The following is an 18,933-nucleotide window of genomic DNA, read 5'->3' on the forward strand; positions in this document are numbered from 1 at the left end:
TGCCTTGCCTCATTAACTATTTACAGTATCAATCTCATTTAAATATATATACATAATGTGTGTGTGTGTGTGTGTGTGTGTGTGTGTGTGTGTGTGTGTGTGTGTGTGTGTGAGTGTGTGCATGTATGCTTGTGTGCGTGTGTCTTTGTGTGTAGATTTTACATTGTGAATACAGGATATATAATCTAAGGCATTAACCATACATTACTATCAAAACACTGTTTTCCAACATCCGATAAGGTTAAGGAATCCATTTTCACCAGATTTTTTAATGTTCAATTCTGAATATTAACAACCGATATAAAAATATGGGCATATAGACATACAGTAGATTAACAATGAGCCTAAAAAGATACAATATAAAAACCATAGTAAACCGTAGTAAACCATAGTGAATTTTTGTAAGGGCTGAGATAGTTATTCCTTAATCAACACTATGAAGAAAAATGTGGAAAATGTAGTATTACATTGTTTAAGGTTTTTATACCAAAGATAATGTAAAAATATAGTATTCTGGAAGTTATAAGGTCTAATTATGTTGATTAATTGAAGTGATATATGTGCACACATACCAATCATAGGTCAAAACATTGTTGAATTTGGCTGGAGTATAATGGCAGAAGTGGTAAACACAAAGTGCTAAACAAACAACTGAGATACTATGCACATGATAAATTATTGTTATGGTCTATAGGTTAAAAATAAATGTCATATATGTTTCCAACTCACACCAGTATAACACCAGTGTTGTAGATTATTGCACAAGTTGTGTGTGTGTGTGTGTGTGTGTGTGTGTGTGTGTGTGTGTGTGTGTGTGTATGTGTGTGTGTGTGTGTGTGTGTGTGTGTGTGTGTGTGTGTGTGTATGTGTGTGTGTGTGTGTGTGTGTGTGTGTGTGTGTGTGTGTGTGTGTGTGTGTGTGTGTGTGTGTGTGTGTGTGAGAGAACAAATGATCTGACTGCTGTGACTGCTGGCTGCGCGCTCCCGGTCCCCAGCTCCCGTCGGGGGCGCGCACCGAGCTCCCACCGCCGGGTTTGTCCGTTAAATTAACGGGTGTAGCGGAACTTCTTCGTGGTCGGTGGTGGCGGTGCTACGACTAGTGTTTTGAACATGGCGGACTACGAGGAGTCGGTGTCCTTTCTGGGACACTGGGGGCCCTTCCAGAGGACCGTGTTCCTGCTACTCTGTCTCACCACCGTCCCCAACGGCTTCTCCGGACTGTCCATAGTGTTCCTGGGGGACACGCCGCCGCACCGCTGCCTCGTCCCGGCCGAGGCGAACCTGAGCGCGGCGTGGCGGAACCTCAGCATCCCGCTGCTGCTCCAGCGGGGCGGGGGCGGGGGTGACCCGGTTGTCCTGGTTCCCAGCGAGTGCTCCAGGTACTCCCTGGAGGCCATGAAAAGTTTCTCGGACCGAGGCTTGGTCCCTGGGGTGGACGTGAACCTGTCCCAGGTGCAGACAGAGGGCTGTTTGGACGGCTGGGAGTACGACCACAGCACCTACATCTCCACCATAGTGTCGGAGGTGTGTATGGGGGGGATGGAGTGTGCTTATTGTTGTTAATAACTGTGGATCGGGTCGCCTATAATGCATTTCATTAGGTAATTAAAAACAAACGTCATTTATTTTTAATAATAAAAATTTAAAAAAAAAAGTTTAATCCAACTGCAAATCATTGGTTCTATTTGTCATTTGTATGTTCCTTCTTGTGATGTCCATAAATCAACATAAAGGTGCAGTGTGTAGAATTGGCGTCATCTAGTGGTGAGGTGGCGGATGCAACAGACAGAATACCCCCACCTCCCCTCATCCCTCCCTCCAAGAAGCAATTTTACTTTAGGAGTTTAGTCTGATAGCCAGAAAGCGTTAGCAGGTTACATACCATATTATCCGTTTGCAGAGTCCGAAGGCCAAGGCCGGATAGACGACCCGGTAACGTTCCAGAGGTGCTGGCCTACTGTAGAAACATGGCGCTGCAACATGGTGGCCTCCATAGAAGGAGACCCGCTCCCTATGTAGATATAAAGGGCTCATTTTCGGGGAGTGAAAAACACGATTCGTATTTTCATTGAACAGTTATTAAAACGTACTCACGAATATGCAATTCAATTCATGCCAAGTCGGTTCTGCTAGATGCCACTTCATTTTACGCACTGGTCCTTTAAAAAAAGTTTTCTTAAATGTGTAATAAATTATTTCTTAAATGTGTAAAAAAAGAAAAATTGATATTTCTTACAGTGTTGGCAGTACCAAAGTGGGCCCACAAGTACTTTGTTACTCTACCTATGTAAAATTTTGAAGTAACAGATACTTCTAAAGGCATACTTACTTATTTCTGGGGACTTTTGCTCCCCTACATTTCAAAGCAAATATCTATACTTTTAGTCTACTACATTTCTAACACAGTCTTGTTACTTTACTTTAAGAAAATTGGGATTCATATTTATATATGCCAAAGGCAGGCCAAAGCAAAAAAAATAAAAAACATGGACTTGATCTTGAAGTCTATATTTGTGTAAATGACTTCGACACCCCAAAAAATGTTGTCATTGGGTCAACTTAATATGTTATATCAGTACCAGATATGACAAATACATTTTGCTTACTTTGCTTTTTTAAATATTCTTTGGAGATGTCTTATGTGGTGCTTTGGTTAAAACATGTTTTTGAAGTTTTTTGCTGAAAATACCATATTATGCATTCTAGCCATTCTAACATACCTCTATAATCCACTTGTTCCACAATGGGCTGTTTTTTTGTGGGAGCAGCCCCCCTCCAGAGGCCCTGAGGTCTGTGAGCCAATGGTGTTTGAGCATGGCTTCGGGGTTAAGTTGTAGTTACTCTGTCATTTTCACTGATTTCACCTTAGCAGTCCATCAAAATCTGTGTCTGAAAATTTTTTAGGTGAGAAATAAGCAATCCAGTTGCTGAATCTTCACTCATATTAGATCTACAAGGCCTCGTTTAAAGGTTCGTTCAGACTTTTGTTGCTGTGCTTCCAGCTTGTGGGAGACACAGACACCGCACCGTGAGGCGTCAGGACTCGCGCACGCTGGGATTTTTTTGGATCATCTAAACATTCGAAAATAAAATAAATACATAAATACATCTACAATAAAAAAAGACACTATGTTTATTGGTTTTGTTTGTAGAAATGCACAGCGAATGCGATGGGGCAGATGACCATATAAAGGAATCTATGATGAGCCGACATCAGCTCGTACAGAGAGTAGAAAAAAACCTTTGGAAAGCCTGAGCGTTTTGTTCATAGCAATTACTTTGTCATTAGTTTACCTTATTGAAACGTTGGCCACGTCTAATATGCACATCCAACATTGTAACATTATATATATGACAGATAATAAGGAAAAGCACAATAGGTCCCCTTTAAACGATACATTCATCAGAATAACCTTGCCTTTAAATTTCTCTATAGATATTGTTATTCCTAAAAAAAAAAAAAAAGATTTAAAACTATTTTTATGCATTTAACATTTTACTAAACCAATTATGAATAAAAGCTAAATAATTAATTGTATTTGTACATACACAACTTGTTCAATCTTATTCTCAAAACCTCACATTCCATTTCCTTAACAGCACCAAACTTGTCTGCTTCTCTGTTTTTCTCTCACACACGCACATGCACGGACACACGCTTGCGCTCTCTCCTGTCAGTCATCTGCACCTGTGCTGCCAACGGCAACAACACCATGTTAGCGTTAACTGCCATCAATTAGCTATATTCATTAATTAGCTATTATTAATTCGGTAATTCATTTCTTTTTTTAAACCTTAACTTAGTCATCCTTGAGTTGAGTACAGTTGAGAGTAGGAACTTTGAACGTTGGCACTATGAAGGGTAAAGAGATAGAGCTGGCTGACATGATGGAGAGAAGGAAGGTAGATGTACTATGTGTACAAGAGACCAGGTGGAAGGGGAGTAAGGCCAGGAGTATCTGAGCCGGGTACAAACTGTTCCACCATGGAGTGGATGGCAGGAGAAATGGGGTAGGGATAGTCTTGAAGGAAGAATATGTCAAGAGTGTTTTGGAGGTGACGAGAGTGTCGGACAGAGTGATGAGCATGAAGCTGGAAATTGGTGGGGTGACAATGAATGTGGTCAGTGCATATGCTGCCCAAGATGGCTGTGAGATGGAAGAGAAAGAAGAATTTTTTTAGAGAGTTGGATGCAGTGGTGGAGAGCGTCCCCAAGGAAAAGAGAGTGGTCGTTGGAGCAGATCTCAAAGGGCATGTTGGCGATAGGGATCAGAGACATAGGTGACGAGAAGGTGATGGGTGGGTATGGTGTCAAGGAGAGGAATGTGGAAGGACAGAGGGTGGTGGATCAGAGCAGAAGAGGTTGGCGAAGAAGAAAGGGAATAGTCAGAGAGATGAAGAAAGTAGACAGGACTACAGGCTGAAGCAGCGCAAGGCAAAGGAAGTGGCAAAGGAAAAGACAAACGACGAGTTGTATGAGAGGTTGGACAGTAAGGAAGGAGAAAAGGACTTGTACCGATTGGCAAGACAAAGGGGCCAAGCTGGGTACAGCAGGTTGGGGTGATGAAGGATAATGATGAAGGAACTGAATAAAAACAATTTGTAAACAAACAAAAGTTACATGTAGGCCAGTCGTAATGTGAGTAAGAAGTGAACAAGAAGTAACGAGTACAGCTGCTTTAATTAACATTTCACTTCAATAAAATGGAGATTAAATCAAAAACAAAATATGGCAAGTCGGCCTAAATCTAAATAAATAACAAAGTTTGTGGTGTTGTCCGTCTTCGTCGGCACATCCCCTCGACATATTTTACACAATGAATATTTACTATCTGCTTCGTGTGGGAACTTAAATATCCCCCCCAAAAAAGCCAAACTATGGAGGTATGTGTCCCTGTTGTCAACGATACATCATCTTGCTACTTCTCCCCCAAGTTGCTCATTCTGGACACTGCCGCCACTCTGTATCTGCTGCTGGTGCGTTCACAAACGCAATACACACGAGGGAGAGGTCGGGGCTTCTTTCTATATTGACAAACATAATTGGCTAGAGGTGAAAGGTCAGCTTGAGATCGTCCAAACTGATTGGCTTTCCGTTGCCACCTGCCTATCAACAGATCTGCGGAAGACTTTATTGAAATGATCAAGACTATTTTATTTCAACATTGAGGAAAAAAATATCGTTATAATTGTCGTTATCATTTTATTGCTTAGCACTTATTAAGATAGTGCTTGGAGGGAATTATTTTCACCAGACATTATGACCGGAGGGATTTAAATATGTCGGACTTAAACAGGCCAGGTTGTGGCTCCGCGGCCTGCTAGCATGCAGCTAACGCTAACGTTACCAAACTTTGTGCGGTCAAACCAACGGGAGGGTTATATTTTGTTCCTGCCGAGATTGTGAGTTCACAATCTCCCTGATGACGCATTTTACTCCAGGTGTTTATTCTCAAAACAGCGTTTTATCCCAAACTCTGGGCTGTTAGCTTATTTCACCACTGATGTTCCAATTCCGACCTGGTCTTTATATAGTGTTAGGGGAGGTTACATGCCAAGTATTACTGATCTACGTCATCAAGAAATTATGAAATTTCACCGCATATATGTATGAAAGTATGTATACATATGTATGTGACAAATTGAAATCTTGAGTCATAATAAAGGCCCGTCCAAAAAATCCGGATCACAAAAATTGTGAGAAACAGTTACGCACGGTTCTGCAGCTCCGTTCAGAGCAATATTTTCTCCAAACAAAAACTCTAGATGTAATTAATTTACTCCGTTTTCTCCTGCTGCTCCTCTGCAGAGCAGATTGCAGATCACCCCTGAAAAAATACCTGCCCGCGTTCTAACAGCACCGTGGGAAATGCCCTGCGGCCCGACCTGGTCCGTGGGCCGATGGTTGGGAACCTCACTAGCGCTAGACACAGTGCTAGCACAACACCTTCACTAGAGGACATTCTGTTGGCGATGGTCGGGTTTATTTCCCACTTATATCGCCCCATCTGTGGAATTACTGGACATAGAATAGAAAAAGTTTTTGAATGGCGCGCGATCTACCCGCACTATCTTTGCGATCTACTGGTCGATTGCGATCAACGTGTTGGGCACCCCTGCCCTACAGGATCCCTCAAGACCCACCCAATCGAATCCCTCCACATTCCCCAACAGACCCATCCAGGGGAAAAGCATGTTTATCACCATTACAACTGAACACACATAGCAATTACAATATTATTCAAAATAACCATAAGATTTATTCACCACTAAATATTTCCATTTGATACATTTACGACAACTTTTGCCTATAATTTCTTATCTCAACCCACTACACATTCACTTTTACAAGTGAAAAAATGGTAATCATGGTATTTATACTCTAAGTGATTTTTCACTGATTTTAAAGATGCACACTTTAAGATGAGGAAACCTAAAAAAAACCTTCAAAATTAGGGTGTAGGTTGGCCCAATGATCCCAATCCAATGATCTTGCAGTCTGACATAGGAATCACCAGTTACACAAGTGGGCATGTGTTCTGTGTGCTTTCAGTGGGACCTGGTGTGTGATGATAAATGGAAGAACCCGCTGACCTCCTCATTCTTTTTCTTGGGGATTCTAGCAGGATCCCTAATTTCAGGACAGCTTGCAGACCGGTGAGTGCATTCCCTCAAATTAAAACATTAATATACAATTTAAGTAACAATGCACCTAAAACTGGGATGTACTAAATTTCCAAATGCAAAGTACAAAGTAAAATAACATCAGAAATGTGGGTCTTTAGGATCTTCAGGATCAGAAAACGCTTTTTCCATCTTTTAAGCAAGGGAAGCAAAGTCACATTTTCTTTACCCAGTGCTTGGTTCTTCTCGGTACTTTCTCCGAATTTTGTCATGCGCATATCTAACATGCATTATGATAACAAAGTTTCTCTCCAAAGTAAAAGCAGAGTAAAATACAGAGAGTAAACCTGGAATCAACACTGGAAGGTTATTAGGAACGTCAGACATGGAATGTAAAATGAATTCTAAAAAGTTTAAAAACATGTGAAAAAAACCCTCTGGTTTTAAAGAAGAGAACCATGTTTCCATAGGCAAATCTAACTTAAGATTGATAGTATATCACCTTCGATCACTTTATTTACCCCTTAATCACAGTACAGTCTCAAACAGCGTCACAAGCCCACATTTCACATAGAAATCGACACCGTCATCAAGTAAACCCATCCGGGCAAGGAAAAACTCCCAGAAAGCCCCTAACCTCACCACCCATGCATTTCCCAAAAAATTATAAATAATCAAAAATCTTAAATCATCATATAATGAATATATTTCCATATATAGAGTGGATTTAAAGGGAAACTCCACATTTCCAAACCACCTCAGGACAGCGAAGGTTTCAGAATATTCCAAAGTGGAATTTCAAAATGAAAGTCACACAATTTATGGCATAGCAGTTATGGTAATACATGTTATAGACACGCAAGACAAAATAACATACTGTCTTCTTCGCATGTTTTTGTTATTTTTGTTTCCTTGTGTTTATCAGGTTCGGAAGGAAGATTGTGCTGTTCGCCACCCTGGCCGTGCAGACGGTGTTCTCCTTCCTCCAGATATTTTCTCCTTCCTGGCCCGTGTTCTGCACCATGTTCTTTATCGTGGGGATGGGTAATATCTCAAATTACATGGCTGCGTTTGTGCTCGGTAAGTTTTATTTGCATATTTGGAGCCAATAAAGCCAATATCTCGCCCGTTAACTCCCTGATTTATCCTATGCATGGGGTTCGTCCACTCTGAGCCAATGCCGTCTGTGACTGATGGCCATTTAACACGCACTGTTTTGAGACTCCCCCCGTATTGGTTCTCATTTTTTTAAGGAATGGAGACATTCATCCCACCTGTGCGGACCGTGTTCTCCACCATTGGCATCTGTGTGTTCTTTGGCTTGGGCTTCATGCTCCTGCCGCTGGCCGCCTACTTCATCAGAGACTGGAGGATGCTGCTGCTCTTCCTCACCGCACCCTGCGTCTTATTTTTGCCCTTCTGGTGGTAGGTGTGCACGAGGTTCTCTGGTCTGATTGTGTGTGTGTGTGTGTGTGTGTGTGTGTGTGTGTGTGTGTAGTTTACTGTATATCTTTATGTTTGGCTGTGTGTGTGTGTCAATGAGGGAGTGGAGTGGGAGGTTTTTATAGTTTGTTTAGTTCATTTGTTTGGTTAGTTTGACATCAGAACATAGGTTCTGACAAAGGCCCCATCGGGACCCAAATGCTAACATGGCGTTTTTGAAGCAGTGTCGTGTGGAGTTCTTCCATTTTGTTCCTTTTTTCTTCTTTTTTTCCTTTTTTTAATCCACAGGACCTGCTGAAAGGCTAGACAGGTGTGCAGATACCTCCTAGTTCTCTCTATTGGAGTTTGTTAAAAATGGCAAAATGTTCAAATACTTTTTCCTGAGGCGCGTCGTGGTTTACCATCTGATGTTTTCTGCCTTCAGCTGCATCAACATGAACCCGTTGCCCTATCTCTGGTCTCCACCAGGTTCATCCCTGAGTCTCCTCGGTGGCTCCTCTCTCAGGGCAGAGTGGAGGAGGCGGAGGCCATACTGAGACAAGCTGCCAGGAAGAACAAGGTGGAGGCTCCGCGGGTCATCTTTACTGCGTCACAGGTGAGATAGCTCCATGCGGCACCGTCAAAAGCCCAGACATGATTTTCAGCTTCATGTCCTACTCGGTCTAGTTTCATACAGTACAGGACCAGTACTGTACTAGTTTCACATTCAAAGCTGTGAACAGATGAATTGGAGCTGTGTTTTTCAGTGTTGTCCAGGTGTGCCGCGAGAATGTTTCAGATTCCACATAAAAAAAGAAAGAATTGAAATTAGCTCTTGTGTTGCAAGATCAAAAGTGCAAGGCTGCACTAATTCATCTAATTCGTCAGTTCCAGTCAGAATTGAAGCTCCAGCAGAACAAGTTTCATTCTGAAACTGACGACTATTCGTAGTGATGAAAGGTTCAACTCTTTTTTGAGATTCGACAGTGAAAAGAGTTACGACAATGTATTGTGTATGATATTCTGACTCTTCGTTCATTTGGTTCAGTTGGTTTGAATTCGGATGGATTTTAATCTTGGGGAAAATTTAAATGGACTTTTCTGTGCTTCTTCCTTTTAATGTTTCGAAAGGTAAACATCAATTTCCCACTGACAATGAGTCATTTAAAATAAGTAATAGGGTGTGACTTTAAAGTCTGCTGCAATTTCCCCCTAGGCCGGTCGCGATAATTACTATGTCGACTTATCGTACCATATATATTTCTGATCTTGATAATTGCTCGTTGTGTTTTCATGCGTGTTTGTTTACATAAGAATGTCACCAACATTTAAGCCAACATGATACCAGAATAAACAGCAGGGTTTTCCCTACAATTATAAGACTTGGGGGCAGCGCCTAGTGTTTTTTCACAGTGCCGGGGAGCGATGCTGCTATTCCAAGTATCAACGTGACAAAACCTAAACAGTACCTCGGTGAGAATGCTCCGAAATTGCGATCTCCTCCTTGTCTTTTGGAGTTTTCACAGTGACCACGATCATAGTCCCTGGCTGAGTTTTATCTCTCAGGACTCTCTGCCACTGTTACCCCTACGGATGCTGCCTTCCAGTTACATGGGAATTGACGATAAAAACATTTTGCTGCTTTCTGATGCTCTTAAAATGTCTCTGCTTTTTATATCCATAATTACTCTACTTATTTGAACTTATGGAAAAATATATTTGGAGATGGCTTTGAACAAAAGTGCCAGCTAAATGATGTTATGTAGCCGAAGTGTTCAAAGTTAATAAAAACACCTTATGGAAGGAATTATGTGTCACAATTCACAAATACATCTAATGCAATAAATACATATACAAATGTGGAAAGATAAAAAAAATACTACAATCTACAAATATGTATCTAGGTTAAAAGAAAATCTGACATAAATGCATTTCTAAAGCCACAAATAGATAATGTATTATTTGCGTTGTGGAAACCATTTTACAAATAAAAGTAACTGAGCCGACTAAAAAACTGGGCTGAGACACGTTTTGCTCTCGCTGTGGCGGGGCTCAGGCAGCTCCCATACACACACACACACACACACACACACACACACACACACACACACACACACACACACACACACACACACACACACACACACGTGCGCACACAGCGACAGTGAACCAGGTGAAGATAATGTGTTTTATTGTTTTGGTTTTGCGCTTTCATTTAATTTATGTTTTATTTATTTAAGTTATTTTAATAGGTTTATAACATTACAATTTCTGAATATTCTTAAATATTAAAAGTTCATTGCTATTTGAAAGGGTGTACTTGCATTATTATGCTATTATATTATCATTATATCAGTGGCAAATAATGGTCTTAAAATGACAATAATAACGTTCATCTCAATTATTTCTGGGACAGTATATCGTCCACCAAAGTAGTTATCGTGACAGGCCTAGTTCCACCCCCCCACTGGATCAGCCAGATTCCGATTTGCGACACTCGAGTCAAAAGTGGGTGCAGATTTTATGCTTTAGTCTCGATGTATAATACACAGCGTGACAAAGTCAGAACAAAGAGGAAGCAGGACCTCCCAGGGTTCACTGCGGGGTGGAAGCCTTTACATCTGAATGCACACTGGTCCGGACAGCGACAGCGGGACCGAGCCAAGGTTCAGTCTGACCTTGCTGGCGTAAACTCCTGCTAGGAACCCCATGAGGAGGAATGTCTGAGGGATTTGGGACTTGTCATTAATTTCTAGAGCTGCTCATGACTTAGCTGTAGCCGTCTTTCTCTTGCTCTCTCTCTTATATACAGTATACTATACACAATTTAAGAGACTTTCGTCTTTTGCTCCACTACATTTCAAATCAAATATCAATACTTTCCCTCAAAAACATTCATACAATCATACAGTGCATGTGTGTGCTCATTTGTCAAGCCAATGGATTTGGTTGGACTATTCCCCTAATTGTGTATGACCTGAGCTCACATGTTTTGAGGATACGGTATTTACACTAAACTTCACCCCACTGAACTACATTGAAGTACACTGAAGCTGCAGCAGAGTGGTACGTTTCTCAACAGTAATGTGTTCAGCGAGGTTGTTGCTATGAACAGTCATAAATGATGGGAACCAATATTTTGATGAGGACTGAGGGGTCAAAAAACAGCGAACCTGTTCTGGCTCTGTGTGCGCTCACTAAGTTTAGTCGCTTGTTTGTTGTGACAAGTGTTCCACTGCGTGTAGGTCGACCTCAAGTCCACGAAGAGACCGAATCAAAGCATTTGCGATCTGCTTCGAACCAGAAACATCCGCGGGCTCTCCCTCACACTGTGGCTGGTCTGGTGAGTTCACACACACGCACGCGCACACACACGCAGACACACACACACCCACACTTTTCCATTCCAAAAGCCACATGAATATTTTCCAGCCTCTTCCAGGCCATTTAACTAACAAACAAGGATCTGTCAGACGGACAGAGTCCCACCACTAAGGTCAGGATGGTGCATAACTGCACAGTATGCCACTTGGAGCCTGATGCCAAACGTTGTTTTCAGTCTGAACACTGTCTGTTTTGATGAGTTCGATGAGTCCAGAATAAAGCTTTAAGGTATTTTTTCAACATTTTACTGCTCTTTATAACCAGTTGGACCATAATTTCAATTTTAAGCAAACCTAGTCAACCTAGTCAATCTAGTCTGTCTATCTGTATCTATACTTTTTTTTATTTTTACAGATTTCAAACATTTATAACATCCAATTAGATTCACAACATCACCCAATCAAAACGGTTAAAAACCAAACCTCCAACCCCTCTTCTCCCAAGCACGGTTCATTTTGTCTTTCGCAGACGAGAGTAGGGTTTAACACATTCTTATGTTTGTCCATTAAATGAGATTCTGATTCTGATTTTGAGGACTGATTCTGATTCTGACTCCCCAGGACCATCCTGAACATCAGCTACTTTGCCCTGTCCCTGAACACCTCCAACCTTCATGGAAGCGTCTTCTTTAACTGCTTCCTGTCCGCTGCCATCGAGATGCCAGCATACACAACGGCCTGGCTAATGTTTCGCTGCCTGCCCCGCCGCTTCTGTCTCTCTTCCACATTCTTTCTGGGTGGAGTGGTGCTGCTCTTCATACAGTACATACCACCAGGTCTGACCATTGCAAGTAAAAGTTCTGAATGTTTTCACGAAAATGTATTGAGAATAATTTTGACTGTGAGTCTGACGCCCATTTCACACCAAGAGCGCCACGTTAGTGGCGCATCACGGGGCGCTTTGATTCGTCAATTCACACCGACTCCATCACCGACGTGATACGCAGAGCCAAAGGATCAGTACTCTCGTGACTTTTTATCGTTCAAGTTACATGTTATGAAACTTTCAATGGGTAAGTGAATCTTGACTTTTACTTTTCATTTAATTCACATTTAGAGTCTGTGTGTTTATTAACGCATTTGGCTTAGTTTGTAAGTTTAGCTTTCATTTTTTTATATTTCACATGCCAGGTTCTGGCTTGAATAAAACGTGTTTTATTGCTGGAATGAGTACAGTAATAATGCAAAAATACATTGCGTTTTTTAGCATCGGCAGGAGGAAGGTGGTGCTGATTCTTCTTCTCCGTCGGCTCTGAAGGAGAAGCCACGAGCGCCAGCGTTGAGGATGCACGGTGATTTTCACAATGCATATATGTACATTATATTTATTGAGCTGTTATTGTAATGTAATGTAATGTAATTGTAATTGTAAAGTGTTTTTTTCAATTATTTGTGGTTCAATTATTAAATTCAGAAAAACATGCATTTGGGTATATTCTTGTTCATTTGTAAATACGTATTAATAGCTTAACAGTACCTTATAAATAAATTGACAGATTTCTGGACTACAAAGTCAGTGACTAGAGCCCATACATAGTGACTCAGCAAGCAGCAAGGAGGCCATCCCCCCTCGTGTTCACCACTCAGGAATCCACGTTAGGACTGTCACATCAGCATGGATAATATGCATGCATGCATATTATCCATGCTGATGTGACAGCTGATGTAAATATTTTCACTAAATACCGTACATCTTTTGAATGGACCTCTATGGGGAATGACATTCCAGCTCCTTGACCCCAGCTGTGAATTGAAACATTGATTAACACGGCAGTGTAACTGAAGCGTCAACGCGGCGCTGACGTGACATTCTTGGTGTGAAATGGGGGTAAGTCCATCCCATCGCTATTACAGATGAAATATCAGAATCATAACTGACAGAATACCAGGAATGCAATTTTTGTATTCTTTCAGCAACATTTTACTGCATTCTATTGTTTGTTTTGGCATTTTATAAAGTGTAACATTACATTATAATATCCAGAGTTTGCGCTATCTGAGGCACTACACTGTTAAGTCATTTCTTGAAACATTCCTTTGCATATACTCCTTTTGTTTATGCATTGTCCATTATATATTATATTTCAGTATTATATTATAATGTTTATCATAGTATATATCAAAACTAACTGGAATTTCTTCATACATTTCTGACCATGGTGCATTGCGTTTTATCAATCACTTAAAATAATTTCTTGTATTATTACTAGACATGACCTCCGTGGCCATTGCCCTGGAGATGGTGGGGAAGTTTGGGGTGACGGCGGCGTTCTCCATCGTCTACGCCTACTCAGCAGAACTGTACCCCACGGTGCTGAGGAACACAGCCTTGGGAGCCTGCTCCATGGCCGCCAGGGTGGGCAGTATTTCCGCCCCATACTTCATCTACCTGAGTGAGGAACACCTGTCAACTAGCTAGATGATATAATAATAATAATAATAATAATAATAATAATAATAATAATGATAATATTATTTTTCATTAATGTTAAAAGTATATCTTTATCAATTTGTACTTTTTCTTGAGTCTACTTGAAGTATATTGTTTTGGTACTTACTTTATATGCTGTAAGTGTAGTATAGGTATATATATATATATATATATATATATACACAAGTTTATTTAAATATCAATCTAACTTAAGCTACATTTTCTATACTTTGTAAAAGTGTGGTATTATGGTTGTCAAAAAAAACCTATTTTTAAACGTATTTCAGCACATCTTAAGTACAACTTTGAACACACTAAGTACAACCTCAGTGACTAATACTGTGTATTATTATTATTGACAATAATAATAATAATTATATAAATAAATATAATTTAACGTTAAATGAAATGGAGTTTGTATTTTGAAACTATTTTTATAAATCACATAAGCTCTCAAATTACTGTTAATAATGTATCATTGAAGTCTATCATAAAATTTGTGCATGTAATGACAAGCATACACCAAAAGACTTTGACTAGGATTTTCGTCATCGGCAGTTGTTTGATTTGAGGAGGTCAAAAAAGCTTTGAGAATATCAGGATAGTTTTATATTACCTGAAGTTTTAAGTCTTCGCTCCTACAGTATGTGATCCCCTGTGATCCTGTTAAATCCTACTGTGTGTACATGACAAATGTCTTTTTAAAGTCTTGTGGTGCATCCTTGCTCTAAGTGGAATAGCTAGGTTTGATGATCTACAGAACAGCCATCTAAACGGCTATGCAACTGGCTTTTTCCGGGGTTTTTTTTGTTCTCGTTGCATCAGATTCTAGTGTCTCTCCTCTACAGGAAGCTACTCGGTAATGCTCCCCTACATCTTGATCGGGACTATTACCACCCTGTCGGGGCTGATTAGCCTCCTGCTTCCTGAGAGCTATGGAATGCCTCTGCCAGACACCATTTCTCACATGCAGAGGTTTCCAGGGTGAGGCTGAACTTTCTCTGTCACAACGCCTGGAGAGCCGGGTTTAATTGCACTGAACAGCTGAATCAAAGTACCTGGTCAAACGACCTCAAGAACAACAACACGAGAAACGACCGGTCTTTAAGTGTGATCCCAGTCTTTTTACACTTATGTACTATGGCAGGGGTGGCCAACCAGTCAGAGACTAAGAGCCACTTTTTTTACTGTGTTACTGCTAAGAGCCACATCATACACATGGGCACACATGAACATCACCCCATCCCTTCCTCACACACACACACACACACACAGACCTCTGCTCAGCCAGATTCATTGTAAATGTCACATAACATGATAATGACAGAAATTGACTCCTAGCCCCCGCGACCCGACTAAGGATAATCGGTTGAAGATAGATGGATGGATGGAGTACTAAGACCACAGGCCAGTTATTTTCAACAATTAACATTGTGTGCACTGTCTCACACACACAAACTCTCAGTTCAAAAAGTACTGTTGTTTATTTATTCATAGAGGGGGGAATTGGACTTCGGGTTTAATGATAAGGATGTATTTTTTTCATGTTGGGTCAATTTATTCAATAGTGTCCCTTAAACCCTAACCTTTAAGAATCGGTTTTGGCTCTTGCCTACCATACACGATCCGATGCTTTGGCCATCCACATATACCTGGGACTAGGTGTTCCGGAGCCCTGGCCACATTTTTGAAAATGTGTGGTTACGAGGATCGAACCCGCTATCGGAGCTCGAGTTCAAAGCCGCTACCATTGAGCCAGGACTCCTAAATGAAAGTACTGCGTTTCCGCGGTATACCTCTCAGTCCACAAACAAAAATATAATAATTAACAATAGCGTTTTCCTCTTACTATGCATGTTGCTTAGTGGGACTTCTGGCATTCCTTGTCTTGAACAATCCTCTTCAAATCTGGCTTGTATTCCGTTGTTGCCACTCGAAGCAATTCTTTCACATGGGTGTCAGTCAGAACAGATCGATGCTTTGGTTTCACATGTTTTTGGGTAGAAAACACAGACTCGCAGACGTATGTTGACCCAAACATTGACAGTATCTTAAGCGCAGCCCGTTTGACATTGGGGTATTTTTCCAATGGCACACTTTTCCAGAACTCAATGGTCCCTTTCCTTAAAGCAGCTTTCAGTCGGTCCTCCTCCTGCAGCTCGCGAGTCGCGACACACACACACACACACACACACACACACACACACACACACACACACACACACACACACACACACACACACACACACACACACACACACACACACACACACACACACACACACCCCCTCCAGCCTTCACAGTTCTCCATCGGAGATGTCCGATACGCAACGCAATTCACCGGCCGATCCATCTTATATGTTGACTACTAACCATGTCAATAGTGTTGAAAATAAACTTCCAAAGCTTTTCGAATCTTATTTGGTGTTTTATTAGTCCTAATGCCGCGTTAGACGCGTTCCAGGCGACTGGAACGCGTCTATACGTTGACTTTGTATGGAGGCGCGCCGCCCCGGCGCTTTTGGTTTAAACGCGGCATTAGGACTAATAAAACAGGCGTTAATGGGACATGACTCCTGCTGCTGTTCGCTTTGAGTAAATGAAGTGATCGGCGGTGGAAAACGAGTGATACATCATAGCGATTTTATAATCATAATAGGGAATGAATGGCTGCGCTTTTTTTTTTCTGAGTTTTTGACGCTGTCATGTGAAAGCCCCTTAAGAGCCGCATGAAACCAGCCAAAGAGCCGCATGAGGCTCGCGAGCCGCGGGTTGGCCAGGCCTGTACTATGGGATTTGGTGAGGAAATTGTGGTAATTGAGGCAAATGGCAAAAAATATTAACATGAAATATTGAATTAATTTACAATATAAGTGTGTTGGCGACGTCATTTCAATATTAGTGTGTGTCAATGTAAAAAAAACACATATATATATAATATCATATATATATATAATTAATACAAATATATAATGTCTTATATCAATCTCATATATACTCTATGTATATTATAATTACCTAACATGGATATTATAATTACATATTATGGAATATTATCAGGATAACTTAATAAATATAGTTTTGAATTAAATACTTTAAATACTTTTTTATAAAAAACTATTTTCAATTAAAATGTAATTGATATTTTTATTGCATTGTGTAAGGATACTGTTTTACACCTCTCAATTGCGTGTAAATATTGGTGATTTCTCGCAACGTGGGTCGTTTAGCTGATCATGTTGGCCAAACAGTTTTCGAAACTTTGCTATAGTCTACATCAGGGTTCCCACACTTTTTCAGCTTGCGAGCTACTTTTAAAAAGACCAGGTCAAAATGATCTATCTGCATTAAAAAAAGCGAAATATATTTATTTATATACACACACACACACACACACACATATATATATATATATATACATACATATACACACACACACACACACACACACATATATATATATATATATATATATATACACACACACACACACACATATATATATATACACACATGTATATTTATATATATACATATACATATACATATATACATATACACTGAGTATACCTTATATATACAATATATTGGTGTACCTTGCATCACTGCATGAACCCTTACGGCACAATACAATAAAATACATGTATGGTCACTACCTTACTCTGATGACTTGCGCTGAATGAAGTCAGCCAGGGTTGCATAGTTGAGACAGTAGCTGCTGGTAGCCAGCCTCAAGCAGGATCCCCAATGATCATCCATCATGGTGGAACGGTATTTGGACTTTATAATCTTCACATGGGAAAAGGCTGACTCGCATAAATAAGTAGAGCCGAATAATGCAGTCAAGGAGGTAGCACATTCCTCCCGTTAAGGTACCTTTCCTCTGTGACTAAGTTCCAAAACTGTCCATGAGCCCTGGACTTCAGGCCTGTAGTGTCAACATCTCATCCTTCATTGCAGGAGAGTTCAGGTGAAAGTGTTGCAATTTTTGATGCGGGTGAATCAACCTCAATATCTTCCCTAAATGGGTCGCACATAAATTAAGGGATTGGCTCGAGTTAAGTAAAGTCTTACCGTGGGTCTCCTGTTCTGATGCAATGTTTTGAAAGTTCCCCAAATCATTGCGCTGCAGCTTTGAGGAGAGAAGTTGCATTTTTTGTTTGAAAGCATTAACTGAACTGATCATGTTGACCATGGTTTTGTCTTTTCCTTGCAGCTCTATATTAAACTCATTCAATATTTTGGTCAGATCGGTTAAAAAATATATATATATTTTTTGAATGTTGCTCAATCTACCCGCTCTGCGATCTACCGGTAGATCGCGATCGACATAATGGGCTCCCCTGGTCTTCATACAAGAGAATAAAACAGGCATAAGAAGGTTTATTCTGAATAAGGAAGGTGTTTTAAAATGTATTTGTAAATGTTTATATTTTCCATATTGACTGACAGAGGGCATTAATTCACACTTTGTTTTCTTGCATTGACTGATTCCATCCTATTAAATATTTACAATGTTGATGCTTGAAAGTTACTCCATCACCTATCTTTATCACCAACTGCAACAACAGCTCAAATTATTAACTTGAGAGCTTTTGTACCTGAGGTATGAAAAGTCCTGTTCTTTCCTCCAGGTGTTGCAGGAAGAAGCTGTGCAAACTGACTAAGGACACAGAAGAAAGAAAACTTACTCCAGAGGTGTTGTGATGTCAGGGCTTCACGGAGGCCTCTGAAGAGGATGTGATTCTGAGGTCTTCAAATCATGTATCATGCTGTCAATCATGCTTTCTTTCAAGACATCTTTCTCAACAAATAATGTTCAGAAGGGTCATTGTGGAAAAAATGCTTCCAAATGTATGTAGCACTGTAACACTGAGGTTCCTTTTTTGGTCAATGCATCTCAGTTTTGTTTGTTCACTAAGCACACTGTACAGACTTCACAGATAACAATTTTATAATGTAGCTATGACACATACCATGAACATCTTTTTAGAAGCCCATGTTTTTTTAAAGAGTAATTTCACCCTCTGGTATGTCATGGAAAATGGGAGAGCAAATCTTTTTCCGGTACAAC

General features: G+C 40.5%; 1 protein-coding gene across 1 annotated transcript; it reads left to right on the forward strand.

Annotated features, from left to right (window-relative positions):
- Positions 1 to 1,109: 1,109 nt before the first annotated feature.
- slc22a21 (solute carrier family 22 member 21) lies at positions 1,110 to 14,847 on the forward strand (the record flags this gene model as incomplete). Its single annotated transcript, XM_080014200.1, has 9 exons — positions 1,110 to 1,523; positions 6,553 to 6,656; positions 7,549 to 7,703; positions 7,877 to 8,048; positions 8,535 to 8,661; positions 11,291 to 11,388; positions 11,990 to 12,204; positions 13,639 to 13,821; positions 14,708 to 14,847. The coding sequence occupies 9 exons, from the start codon at positions 1,110 to 1,112 to the stop codon at positions 14,845 to 14,847; spliced, it is 1,608 nt and encodes a 535-aa protein (XP_079870326.1).
- Between the last annotated feature and the right edge of the window lie 4,086 nt (positions 14,848 to 18,933).

Source organism: Zeus faber (assembly GCF_960531495.2).
Source record: "Zeus faber genome assembly, chromosome: 14".
In the NCBI taxonomy this organism is placed as follows: domain Eukaryota; kingdom Metazoa; phylum Chordata; class Actinopteri; order Zeiformes; family Zeidae; genus Zeus; species Zeus faber.